The sequence below is a fragment of the Seriola dumerili genome, unplaced genomic scaffold, assembly GCF_002260705.1.
Source record: "Seriola dumerili isolate Sdu_G_001 unplaced genomic scaffold, Sdu_1.0 BDQW01000202.1, whole genome shotgun sequence".
Classification (NCBI taxonomy): domain Eukaryota; kingdom Metazoa; phylum Chordata; class Actinopteri; order Carangiformes; family Carangidae; genus Seriola; species Seriola dumerili.
The window spans coordinates 767,880-780,925 of NW_019174457.1; the positions used below are offsets into that span (position 1 = coordinate 767,880).

At 43.8% G+C, this 13,046-nt stretch overlaps 2 protein-coding genes across 2 annotated transcripts; both read right to left on the reverse strand.

Annotated features, from left to right (window-relative positions):
* Nucleotides 1–711: 711 nt before the first annotated feature.
* Nucleotides 712–2,365, reverse strand: LOC111228177 (trophoblast glycoprotein-like). The gene is made up of 2 exons (XM_022753980.1): nt 2,112–2,365; nt 712–1,844 (listed from the first exon to the last, which is right to left on the reverse strand). Exons 1-2 carry the CDS (start codon nt 2,363–2,365, stop codon nt 995–997), a joined length of 1,104 nt encoding a protein of 367 aa, XP_022609701.1. The 3' UTR covers nt 712–994.
* A 4,492-nt stretch (nt 2,366–6,857) lies between these two features.
* Nucleotides 6,858–12,150, reverse strand: LOC111228188 (transmembrane protein 222-like). Its single transcript, XM_022753990.1, has 6 exons — nt 12,020–12,150; nt 10,864–10,948; nt 9,123–9,154; nt 8,927–9,023; nt 8,703–8,833; nt 6,858–7,032 (listed from the first exon to the last, which is right to left on the reverse strand). Exons 1-6 carry the CDS (start codon nt 12,139–12,141, stop codon nt 6,945–6,947), a joined length of 555 nt encoding a protein of 184 aa, XP_022609711.1. The 5' UTR covers nt 12,142–12,150; the 3' UTR covers nt 6,858–6,944.
* Between the last annotated feature and the right edge of the window lie 896 nt (nt 12,151–13,046).

The following is a 13,046-nucleotide window of genomic DNA, read 5'->3' on the forward strand; positions in this document are numbered from 1 at the left end:
TGAAGCTGGTGTTTCAGAATCATCTGTATCTTATCATTGGAAAAAAAATCCCCTAAACAGAAAAACGTGGAGAGTCAGAGAGTTTTCCTTCAAAGAGCCTCCGGAGCGGCTGTTGTCTTTAAGGAGGGAGGGAGATTGCTTTCAGCAGCCGCAGCCCGGGACTGGTTCTCATCATTTTGACAATAAAAAACTCAAGGAGTTAAAACAAAGCAACGTTTCATGAAAAAAAAAAAAAAAGAAGGAGGGGGTTTGGAGATTTCCGCTGGTCTGCGCTGAACCCCCCCCCCCCCCACCTCCTCCCTCTCCCTCCTCTTCCAGTCCAATCCAACATCCAGAGAAAAGCAGAGTGGTGATTTTAAGGAGGGCTTTAGTGAAGCTTTATTTTGGGGGGGGGGGGGGGGGGGGGGTTAATTCCTCTCTGGCACCCTGGGGCTGAAGGAAGAAGGGACCAAAGGGCTTGAAATGGTTCAAAGATGAATGAGTGATTGTGCTTTAAATTCCCAGAGGTTTGTTTTTGTAGTGTCAGGATTTTATTGCAGCGTTTTGTTGCTTTTTTTTCTTTTTTTTTTTCTTAACAAGTTAAATATGAGGACACAAAGATCCGACACAGAGAGCTGAATGAAAGTGTGCCAAGTAGAAAGTGAGTTCGGTCCAGATCAGTAAAATGATCAGTAAACAATACCAAGCCGACTTTAGGCACTTACTGTTGCTTTTGTGTGAACATAAAGAGCAGGCGAGGATGTGAGAAATGACTGTTCAGAACATTTGTGTCCGTTAAAGCAAAGAAATCCAAGATACTCTGTATTAAAGAAGAGTTTTAGATGTGCAATGAGGAAAGACGGGCAGTGCATGCTTTAATCAACAAGGCTGAAAGATTATTAACTCTATTGTATTTATATATTTACACACTAATCTGTACAATTTTTACATTTTCCTACTGATAAATGCATTAGAAAAGAGTCATAAGAAAATACACCAGGGGGTGATTGTCCTGTCACACGTCGGCGCTCGAGGAGACCTGCGATAACCTGGGGTCAGAGTCGATCTCGAAGCGGTAGTGGTAGCCTTCCCACACCTCCCTGCAGGCGTCCCGCATGTCGTAGATCCGCTTCTTGATGCCCTTGCGGTTGAGATAAAGTACAAATAGGAAGATGAGGCCTATGAAGCCCAGGACGACACCCAAGAAGACGTAAGAGGTCTGCAGAGCAAGGTCTGCCCCCGCACCCATCTGGTGGCATCCCAGAGTCAAGGTGCCCACAGCGAGCAGGGATGTGTTCCTCATGCTGGCCGGGAAGGCGCACATGAGGCCGTCGGCGTTGCTGATGCGTTCCTGTGATCTGTTGAGCCACAGAGCAAAAGGTTCAATTCCACACGTGCAGGTGAACGGGTTCTCCCCCAGCAGAAGGTCAGCTGTGGGCAGGGAGTCCAGCTCTCGCAGACCTTCCTCGGGCAACGTCTTGAGGGCGTTGAGCGTGAGGTCGAGCTCCTCCAGTTGCTCCAACCCCGAGAAGGTGGAGTTGTAGATGGCCACCAGGGAGTTGTTGGAGAGCTGGAGCCGTTGCAGGCTGGTCAGGTGGGAGAAGATGCGCGAGGGCAAAAAGATGAGGCCGTTGTCGGACAGGTCCAGTCCCCGCAGGTTCCCCAGGGAGCTCCAGCGGAAGGACGTGGCCAAGTCCATCACCAACGAGTGGTTGTAGAGGGCTCGGCTCAGGTTGAGCTCCCGCAGGGACTGGTTCAGGACGGTGAAGGCCTCGGGGTGAATGACTGCCAGCTGGTTGTTGCTCAGATCCAGAGAGCGGAGGCTGCGGAGTCCGGCAAACGTGTGGGATTCCACCTCGGAAATTCTGGATTTGAGGACAGCCAAGAGAAGTCAAGAAAGTTTAAACACTTCTGCAACTGCAACTACTCAGAATATTACATACTGTCACTATGATACATCCCATAAATCAAAAGTCATATAACCAAAACCTTGACATAAGTTTACCTTCAGACCAAAAATAGTTGAGGCAAACTGTGGAGACATTATCTTAAAGCCTTGAACTGCCCATGATATGTTTGCTTTGCATGACAACAATGACAAAAAGGTGCAGGAGAGTCCAGGAGAGTCTTACCTGTTATTACTCAGGGACAAGTTGGTCACGTTATCCAGACCTCTGAAAGACTCCGGGCCGATGCGTCTGATCTGATTCCCGGTGACGAACAGATTCCGGGTGTATCCGGGGATCCCGGTCGGGATACTCCGCAGGTCTTTGGAGACGCACTTCACGGTGTGAGCCGCCTCCGAGCACTCGCAGCGCGGAGGGCACGACGCGTGAACGCAGCGGAGGAGCGCGCAGAAAACAATGCACCGCGCTAAATCCAGCATGTTGGAAAGTGTAGGAGCAGCAGCAGCAAGCGGTGAGGAAAACGAAACACACAGGAAAATCAATTTTTTTTTTTTTTTTTTTAAAAATAGGGGGTAAATGAAACGATCAGCTCCTCCGACACGTCATTATCATCCGTTGTCCCGGCCGGGAATGCTGCTGCTGCTGCTGCTGCTGCTGCTGCTGCTGCTGCTTCAACTTTGCATCCGTGCAGAAAGTGTGGCCGGGAGGCAGGCTCTGATTTCCATGAGAACAGAGGCGGAGGGGTCGTGCTGATCACAGGGGGTGCTTGATCCTTCGCCGTGGCAAAGCGGGGCGTCGCTACTTCTCTAACAATGAAGTTAAAAGGACCATCGACTATAGAGCGATGATCTGCGGGGAGGGGCTTCTCTCCCCTCTCCCTGCACCCCTCCACCCGGTCCCGATCCGCGAGCTCTTTCCTCTCGGCTTCGAGTGGAGACTGTAGTGGCTCGAGGAGGAGCAAGTGGACCGGCTCTCTCAGCTCTCACTCTCCTCATATATAAACACACCTGAGCCCCAGTTTATGATTCTGCTGCAGATCAATAAAAAAGGGGCAAGAATTCAGTGTTTTCTGCAAAAAAAAAGTTTATTATCCATGTTTTATATTATTTTATTATCATATTTCAGATTTTAAAATGTTTCCATGTAAATTGTTATTTAATGCAATGGCTGCCACAGTTTCACTACTAGTGTTTGAAGAATCTGACGTTCTAGGTCATTCCCATCCACCAGGTGGTTTGGTAAAGATGGGGAGTGGTGTTGTTGGGGGGGGGGGGGTGGCAGACTGCAGACCCTTTGATCCCCCCCCCTGTTCTTGAATACCACGATGCTCTTCGGGGATAATGGCCTCTGAGTGGGACTCGGTAGTGGAGTATCAAAGCTGTGAAGGCTTTTCCTTCCTTAATGTTTATTCTGACAGATGATAATGATTATTACAGGAATCACTTCAGAGTATGTTTATAGAGACTTGCGGAGGAGGAGGGGACTTTGCCTTTCATGGCTCACAGAGCCTTGAAATCCTAACATCATCCCTCCTGCTGACAGGCTGATGAAACACAGTCGTCATAATTCAAGGACGGAAATTCAATTTAAAAGAAAAAAAGAAAAAAATGAGAGAGAAAAAAACTCCCACAAATTTTCTACAATAATAGACATCTTTATTGGTATTATAGCTGTAAGTCATAAACACATTCAGAGTTCACACAGTCACTTGCAGGAGTCTTAAAATTCCCCAGCGGGCCATATGATCTGCAGCATAAAAGATATTTTTGGGGGGATTAGAGAAACAAAAGAGGGTTTGGAAAATTGCAGACTGGTATAAGTATTGATAGTGGCACTAATAATAGCATCCCAACTGTCTTTTGTCAACGGTCTGAATCGCCGGGACCACAGGTCTCCACATTCCTGGACCTGGCTCTTGGATACAACAAGGCACCGAAGCAGGCCACGTCGAAAACCCATTGAAATTGGTCTCCGCTGAATTTTGCATTCTCGCACATGCACGCCGATAAAAGGACCGGTGTATTATTTATCTATATCTCTCGTCCTAAAGTATACATAGGCCTATATATTTCTGTCAGAAGCGGTGAAATGACAATGTCCATCAGGTGACCCTCAAAGGGCTTTTTCATTCTCAGCTCGACGTGTGATGAATGAGCCGATTCACTGAGGAACAAGTGACGTATTCAAGGACACAGTTTGGCTCCCGGTTTTCCTGACACTTAGCTCAATCACAGAGAAACCAAAGGACGTTTTTTTACTTTTCTGTTTGTTTTCTACGAGTGAAAGTTTGGACAGAGATGTGAAACGTCACTGTAGTTTAGGCTTAACGAGAGTATTTCCAGATTTATTTTTTGAAACACGTGCTACTTTTAGTAACATCGCTCTCAAGGCTACCGGTCGGCTTACTTGTATCTCAAGTCCAAAAATAAAATTTCCCAATAACTTAAAACAGAAATATTTGAGACTCGCCACTTCTGAACACTAGTTACTAGTGACACAGCTTTAAAATATTCCCAAAACAATGTGTTTTTACATTAACTATTTCCACTTTTCAAATTGAGGTCAGGTTCTCCATTTCTTTCCTTGTTTTAATGCTTTGAGAAAATGACTCTGCAGCTTTCGTCTTCCACAATCTAAAGCTACGCACAGACGCAGGCTATTGCATCGAATCAACATTAACTCAAGCAGGCCTGTTACAGTCTAATTTATTATTCATTCTTGCAAGGTTTTACCAGCAAATCGCTTAAAAGTTGAAAGAGATTAAGATAAAGATATGGAGTAATAAATATAGAACTCAATCAGTAGGCAGGTGCCTGCAATGAAACGCAGGTGATTATTAAGCCACAGAATGAGTCGAACAGTCTTTTCTCAAACTCTCATATATTCTTGCATGCATGCAACACACACACATGCTGGCATGCAATCACATGCTCTCTCCAATCGTGAGCATCACGAAGACGCACACACACACACACACACACATACACACACACACACACAAACTCGCTGCAGAGCAGAGATGATATGCAGAAACAAAAATTACACTGTAAATTATTCAAAGAATAAATCCGTAGTGAGCGATCAAGTTTGCAAAGTATATAAAGAGCACCTGGTGTACAGTATAATGTGTGTTCAAATATTTACAGGCAACATGGGTGAAAAACGCACAAGAGGCCGGAGAACATCTGCTTCCAACTGAAGCTCAATGAGGAGAGAGCATAGTGTAGAAAACTGGCACTGTGTTAGCCCTAGCTAGCATCAAACCCTCACTACAGAGAACACACGTGATTTCGGTCGAGACGCTCACACACTATAAATGATCTACTTTGGATTATTGCAGGATGTTGGCCGGTACGTGTCAAAAGCTTTGTGACACAGCGCTGACATTTCACAGTGACCTTCGAATCTGATCTGCAGAGGTGGAAAACAGCAGGAGCGACGCTGATCAGGCGCTACAGGGTGGTGGTGGTGGTGGTGGTGGTGGTGGTGGTGGTGGGGCGGGGGTGAACTGGGGATATTCAGCAGGGGTTGGCGAGAGCGTGAAAAACCTGAGGATCCTGGCTACCTGCTGCTTCTGGCAGCACCGTGGACAAAGAAGAGGGCCCGACACTTTTTTCTGTTTGATTGCAAACAATGAGGGGATTTGAATCTACTCAACGAAAGCCATGGCAACGGATTTTCGAGTGCCAACCATCATGTGGAATTAACGTTTTTTTTTTTTTTGTTGTTTTTTTTTTTAACGCATCAAAAACAACTGAAAATATAACACATAAGGGATCTGAGAGAGAGAGAGAGAGAGAGAGAGAGAGAGAGAGAGAGGTCATTTTTAGGCACTGGCACTTGCTTCTTCCCTTAAGACTCACAATTAGTGATGAAAAACAAAAGGAGTACACCAGGTGTCATAACTCTGACATCAACGTAACTTTGGGCTGTTCCACCGAAGAGCAAGTTCCACATTCAAGGACACAGTTTGACTTGGTCTCGCGTTCTCCTACATTTGGCACGAGTACAGAAAAAACCAAAAGGAGCTTTTGCTGTTCTCTTGGTTTCTCTCTCAGGTATTTCCCACAGCCACATTCACTGAGGTTGCTACAATCATTGCTCTGATGATCTGTAGTTAAAGGTATGAAAACACCGATCGATCGTAAACCTACTGAAGTAGTACCATGAGGTGGTCACGTGTGATGCATGTAGAACAAATCTCTGAGAAAATATTTCCTTTTTTTTGTTTTTTTTTGTTGTTCTTTTTTTAGAAGACGCAGACTTTCTGATATCCTCTGGAGTTAGTCTGAATACGAGTAAGAAAATGCACAAAAATACAAACTGCTCCGGCATATTTACGGCGCAGTGCCGTAGAAGAGCTACATTAGATCAAGCATGAAATGCGATAAATTCCCTAGAAAGGCATCTAATTGATTTAACATGTTTGTGCTCCCTGGTAAAAACATGGCATCCTTGGAAGCACTGAATCATGGGATTGCGCTCCCAATCCGTTACAAAGTAAGACCATCAAAATCTGAAAAGCAAGGCAATGGATGTGTTTCCTTCACACGACGTACAGACCGACTAGAAATACGGCGTCACGCCTGCTACACTGTGCAGGTGGCGGCGGCTTAAACCTGCTGTCAGGCTTCCAGCAATCATAATCCATTAAGTGTGTTTGTATGGTCCTGGTAGTTGTTGTTGTTGTTGTTGTTGTTGTTGTGGTGGTGGTGATGGTGGGGGGTGTTCAGTCACTTCTCTCAAAATAACTGAATTTAAACTTCCAGCTTCGCCCGCTGGAGTAACGCCAGTGACGGGCCGCCTGCTCTCCGCAAACCGCGCCTGCCAGCGTTGGTACAGGTGTGTTGGACAGTCCTGCTCAACGCTCTCTGCGTGAGGCGAGAAGTCTCTTATCTCCTCGGTTACTATCGCTCGACACCGTGTGATGCCCCCGCCCCCTTTTTTTTTTTTGTTTTGTTTTTTTTTTTTTTAGTTTTGTTTTTTCCCTGTTTAAAAGGTCAAACCCCAACATCCGACCTGCAGGGGTTCCACTGTGTCCTTAACCTGCCTCCCAGGTCACCGGAGGTTGAGGGCCAGGGCCACTGTAAGGATGACGCCCATCAGCATCAGGAAAGGCAGCCACGTCTTCAGAAAGCCTGCGCAGCTGGATCAGGTGAGGAAGACAGAGGGGTGAGGAAACGTGACCAAACAAACAAACAAACAAACAAACAAACAAACAAACAAACAAACAAACAAACAAACAAACAAACAGAAGACTCATCTAATTTTTGTAAAACATCCCCCCCCTCCTCCACACGTCATCAAAAACCCTGAACTTGCTGTAACCATGACGTGTTTTCACATTACAATCCACTGGCCCCCGCTGAGACGCTGGGGAATCACACATGAAATGATTTGTACGATGCAACAGAAACTGTGCATATACGTAGTTTAACGTTAAACAAAGCTGGAAGGTTCACGGTACAGATGCTCGATTAGTTAATAACAAGGTGTGTCTACATGTCGCGCCGCTTCTCTTTGGTCTGTAAAAACCTGCGTCCGAATTCTCGTCTGAACCCGTTTGCGCATGTTGGTTTCATAACTGCAGTTTACAGGAGCATCCAACATGCACGCAACACTCTCCAGAGGCCCTCTGGGATATGTAGTCCGTTCCTGTGGCCGTAAAGAGCCTTCTACAGGAATGTCCTATATACTGGTAATACTTGGAAGAATCAGGGCTCTCTCCCTCTCCCTCTCCCTCTCCCTCTCCCTCTCCCTCTCTCTCTCTCTCTCTCTCTAGCCCCTGGGATCCCAGTGAGAAACCTCATTCACAAGCTTTAGCCCTGTTTCATATCGCTGCACTGGAGAGAGCAGCTGGAGTTTATAGGGCTGCTGCTAAAATCGGCTTTTAAAAAAGTGGACAACATTCAGATATTTTTGGACTGAGGATGAGAATGAGAGCTTAATTTGTTTTCTCACAACAAGTTCTACAACACATTTCTGGATACTTCCTGGTGTCGCTCTGTCAGGCCTGCAATCTTTACCTCTTGCTTGTTTCAGGGGCTTCAGTGCGTGAGACACCTCGTTAGCTGGACTGAGGTCATGTGACCCGATCAGGCGAAGCAAGAACATTTTACACATTTTACAGTCCAGCCATAAAAACCTCACTGGTCGACTGTTTGTGTGTTTAGTATGATTGTAAAGCTGCCACTGTCGACGAGATCAGCCTCAAACACACTTAAAAAGTTCATGCTCAACTCTCATAGTTATGTTTTTGTTTAATTTCAGTCATAACACTGGACTGGACTGGACTGGACTGGACTGGACTGGACTGGACTGGACTTGTCTGTGCTTTTGTTACTGTATGTAAAAAAATAAATCAATTTAAAGCGAGTCCTCTCTGTGATTCGGTTGAGGCAAGTCTGTTTTCATTTAATGTCTGACACACAGGCTTCGCAGTGAAAGCAGCAACAGCTTCAGTCCTCCGTCTGTGTCTACGCAGGGTGCGTTCAGGCTCAGTATTGAGTGTAGGTCAACGGGATTTTGACGGTTACTTTAGTTGCATGTGTAAAAATGGGAGAAAATAAACTCAAGGCTTTAAAATATGCCTCAGATTATGGCTACGACGTTAAAAGCCAGTGGAACATGATAAAACTATTGATAAAAATGAAAGCTTATCTGTTCTAGCAGACACACGTGACACAAACAATTAAAAAAGGTGACTGAAACCTTCATGTAGACGAGCCTGGATTCACCCAACGTCTCAGCCACCTTCACTGTAGTTGGACCATTAATGTACTGTATGTCTGTTACCCCGTGTTTACCCCTTCTTACCTGACATGCTTTCCATGGATCAGAGCGAGGAGGCAGAGGTTGACCATGTTCCATGAGGTGCTGTTTTCGTATCGCATCAGATTCAGAGCCATGGCTACATGTGAGTGACAGTTGTCACAGCAGAGGTTGTGCTTCGGAGAAAAAAGCAAGAGTACAAGTTACAACTCCGTCTGTTTGGTTTTCATAAAGCGAATAACGGACACGTAAACAAATCTACTCATTACCATCCTGTGCTTGTACTCCTCTGAAGCGTCGTGCACCGCTGTGTCCCAGGCGTTGGAGCCGCTGGCGTAGACTTTGCTAACGTCAAGCATCCAGTATCTACAGTCAAAGAGAAAAAGTAACTGCGCTGTTGTATGTTGTATATTCACTAAAAATAAATCAGTCACAACACGACATCCCAAAGATTCATTTACTTACTTTGTTGGTCTCCCAAAAGCCATGTTGTCTTCCTGCAAAAAGAGAAAATGTTTATTTCTTTCTCTCATTTCAAAACAGTTCATGTGATCAATTTACATTCCTTTGTTTTTACAACACAAATGTATGATTCAGTTTTCTGCTCAGTGCAGCCAGACGCAACCACCAGGTCCAAACTTTTTCAGTCGGATATTTTAAAAACAACCTGTTACTCACTGGTTGTGAATAACTGTAGAGCTCGTGATAAACAGTCACACGAGCTCTGACACATTTCGTGGCTCTTTGGAAACCGGAAACAGGAACATGCAATTTAGATGGTTTAGCATTAAGGATTTAGGAAATGCGCCTCACATCCTGTTTGTCTGTGTTCACCATCAACTTTGTGTGAAGAAGCCGAATGAGTCTAAATGAAGCTGTGAAGCTCCAGGTTGAAGCACCTCTATGTGGATCAATAACTGTTACTTTTTTAAAGGAGCTTTTCAAACAAAGTAGTTGGGATTTGTGCCTTAGTCATGTGTCGAATCCAAAATATTTAAGATAATTTTATAGCAGTAATTTTAAAGGATTTTTACGGGAGAAACTTAAGAACTTGTTACTGGCAGGTTGACCTGAAAATGGCTCTATAAAGCATCTCAGTGTGGGCTGTCGTTTCTTCGTCGTGGATCTCATTTGGTTCTTGCAAATCAGAGAATTACAACCACCCACCCAAATCAAATCAGATATACTGAGTGGATTTTACAGTTCTGGATTGTGATCTGTTAACACCACCCTGCAAGGCCTTGCACTGGCCAATCAAATTCATGCAAGTGCACCTTCATGGTGGGTTAATTTCTAACATGGATGTGTATTTCTGATGTTTATCTTGTGATCGCCACAACGAAAAATAAAACAGCTACCGCCATGATAACTTCGAGTCGGAAAAGTGCTTCCTGTGCAGCGTTTTAGTGTCTGTGAAGTCTTCGGTCTCATCGACTTATTACTCAAACTGTGCAGTGTGCGTCCAGTGTTTACGAGATGGATGATTCAACTATATTTGGTCGCGTTGGTTGCGAGACACAAACAAACAAAACTGAGTGTTGTGTCATATTTTGGGCAAAAAATGTGAGGGTTTGAAACAAACTGAAAAATACAAATGGAGAGTGAAGAAGTGATCTAAGCAGCAGGAGTGGTTTGAGAAACTTCTTTTGACATTTGGAAAAGTTTGTCCTGCTGTAAAACGCAGTTACCACCGCAATCTATTGTAAGCAACTGTAACTGCCATCCTCTAAGGAGCGAGTTACAAACTCTGTGGTGAGTGTTTGATACTCAAAAGCTCATCCACATGAGGTACGTTTACATGTAGACTTTTCTCCAGTTGTGGGAACATTCACGTGGTTTCCTTCTTTCTACAACTGAGGTCCCGCGTCGGTCTGTCGATCAACACATGTGCTTTTCCAAATTCATACTCCATATTCCAGTTGGTGGCCATAATGCACTACAACGTTATTTGCCTATCACTAACACTATCACTAAAAAAAAGTAGAAGAAGAGCAAAAGAAGAAGGTAAAAAGCCGAGAACGGGAGAATAGGGACAGGAGTGTGATGCCATTTGGCTGTTTTTGTATTGTTTTAAAGAGGAATCATACAGAAGGTGTGAACTGACAGTGACTTCTCATCCACCGAGTACAGCCACTGCACTGTGCTTCATTTTGCAACCAATATTTCCTCAAAAATCAACTTATGTAAAACCACAGTCATAACTCACAGAGACGAAGTAAGGCCCAGCAAAGTCCCGGATGACTCCAGTGGAAGTGCAGATTCCCATGTGACCAATGAATGGAAGCAGCCATCTGAATGGAAAAAAAACCCCAAAACATGCAGAGTTAACATTAGCACATAAAAACAAGCATTTTTGTGAATTACCACAAAAAGATGAATCACATGTAAAAAAATATTAGCGGTCACAATGTAATCTCTGGCCAAGTCGGCATCACTCTTTAACCTTATTTCAGATTCAGGTTAAGACTGAAATGAATGTGCAACATAAAAGCGTTAAAGGACAGAGGGAGTAACTCTCAATTCTCATTTACAAAACATCCTCTCGTGTGGTTTATGAATTGAAATTGGTAACGTCCAGACAACAGTTCTAACACACTCATGTTCTGCAACACATGGAGTCCAACGACCCCCCCCCCCATTTAATCAGGTCATGTAACAGGGACATTATAGAAATGCTGTCTTGATGTTGCTGTATTGGTACTGACTGACAGCGCTGCAGGAGGATAATAGATAATAGGAAGCAGGAAGCAGGAGCAACACACACACACACACACACACACACACACACACACACACACACACACACACACACACACTATAAGAACCACTGTTCTGTGATAATCTAATTAAAAAAAATAACAGTATGATTTTGGGACCCACATTTTAACTTAGCTTGTGTATATGTGTAAGTTTACAACACTTGGATTACAACAATAACAGTATCTTAGTAATGCTATGGTAAGAACATTATAACTTTGTAACACTAATAATTTACTCTTTAAACATTAAAAAGCAGAGCCTACAACTCTGAAGTGTGTAAAACCGTTTTGAGTTGTTTCTTTAGACATTTGTTGTTTACTTTGTGTTCATTTGCTTTCTGATTTTATGTCTAGTTGTGCACCGAAATACATTTGTTTTTCAAATTAAACTCATAAAACTTAAAACGTTATTAATCCGTTTTCATCACTCTGACTCTTATTAACAGCAAGGACGCTTTAATATAACGTGTTATTCGAAGGAAATCAGCAACAGGATGGTATTGTACGTGTGCTAGCTAGCTAAGCTAGTGGAGCTGTCACTTCGTCCCCTGTCCCGAGGTTTTGGTCAAAAAGCGACTCCGCACACCGGCGGCGATAACTCACGATAACACGGGGATAGGTGTCCACACAATACAGTAAGGATAGCGGCTGATGTCTGGGTTAATTTTCTCAGACGCTATGTGGTAATTCTTCATGGTGTCTTTTTCAACAACATCCGCCATCATCAGCTGTGGAAAATGAACTTCATTTGTCCCACTTGCGGCTGCGTCAAGTCGGCCACAGACACGGAACAGGATCGGGGAATGTGTGGTGTTAGCTTCAAAATAAATCGCACAAAAAGTCTTCTTTTTGGTCTTTGATTTTCAAAAAAAGCGAGAGATGTACACATTACTAACTATGTTGATACTCGGAGATATATATTTACATCTGGGGTAAATCAAAACATAACATTTGCGAAGGAGTTTTGTATGCCTAGTTGAACATAAATTTTTACTTTGACAGGCTCAACCGGAAGCCCTCTCTCTTATTCAATCTAGCTTGATACTCTCGTGTTGCTTGGCAGCAGGAGCAGCTTCCGGGGTCTGTGCGAGCCATCTATGGATATACAGCACGGTTGTTTTTGGTATAATACTTCTTTTTACTTATTAGGGCTGTAAAAATAAATTATAATAATTAAATAAATCACAAAACAAACACTTTTTGACTGAACTGCACACAAATCATGTCCATTTTAAGGCAGTGGTGAGGGGTCACAGGTCAAGATTAGCCTCCATTAAAGGGGGGTTAAACAGGCTGTGAACCACTGGTGTAGGCAACAATTTAACAATAATAACAGTATTAGTGAACCCTTAACTGCCTCTGGCCCCGCTTCAGGAGAGAAAACAATTCTGTACATTATAGGGTATGGTATACTATGGTGTACTAAGTCAAATTAAGTAGTCAAGTCAAGCATATCCATTAAGAAACTTTAGGGAACACTCAGCCAAATTCTTATAGTCCAATCTTGAATAATTTGTCAACAATAAAATGCAAGTTTTGAGTTTGAACAGTAATCTATTGTTATTATCCAGATTTAATCCTAGCACAAGTGCTTTACTGGGGTTTCTATGCGGTTTATTGCAAAAATCCT

Excerpts from the sequence above, each read along its gene's own strand:
- LOC111228188 (XM_022753990.1), bottom strand. The coding sequence starts at position 12,141 with ATGATGGCGGATGTTGTTGAAAAAGACACCATGAAGAATTACCACATA. Across the intron at positions 9,155-10,863 it reads CTGGGCCTTACTTCGTCTCT|GAAGACAACATGGCTTTTGG; the intron begins GTGAGTTATGAC and ends CTCTTTTTGCAG. Across the intron at positions 9,024-9,122 it reads GCTTTTGGGAGACCAACAAA|ATACTGGATGCTTGACGTTA; the intron begins GTAAGTAAATGA and ends CTTTGACTGTAG.
- LOC111228177 (XM_022753980.1), bottom strand. The coding sequence starts at position 2,365 with ATGCTGGATTTAGCGCGGTGCATTGTTTTCTGCGCGCTCCTCCGCTGC. Across the intron at positions 1,845-2,111 it reads TTGTCCCTGAGTAATAACAG|AATTTCCGAGGTGGAATCCC; the intron begins GTAAGACTCTCC and ends CCTCAAATCCAG.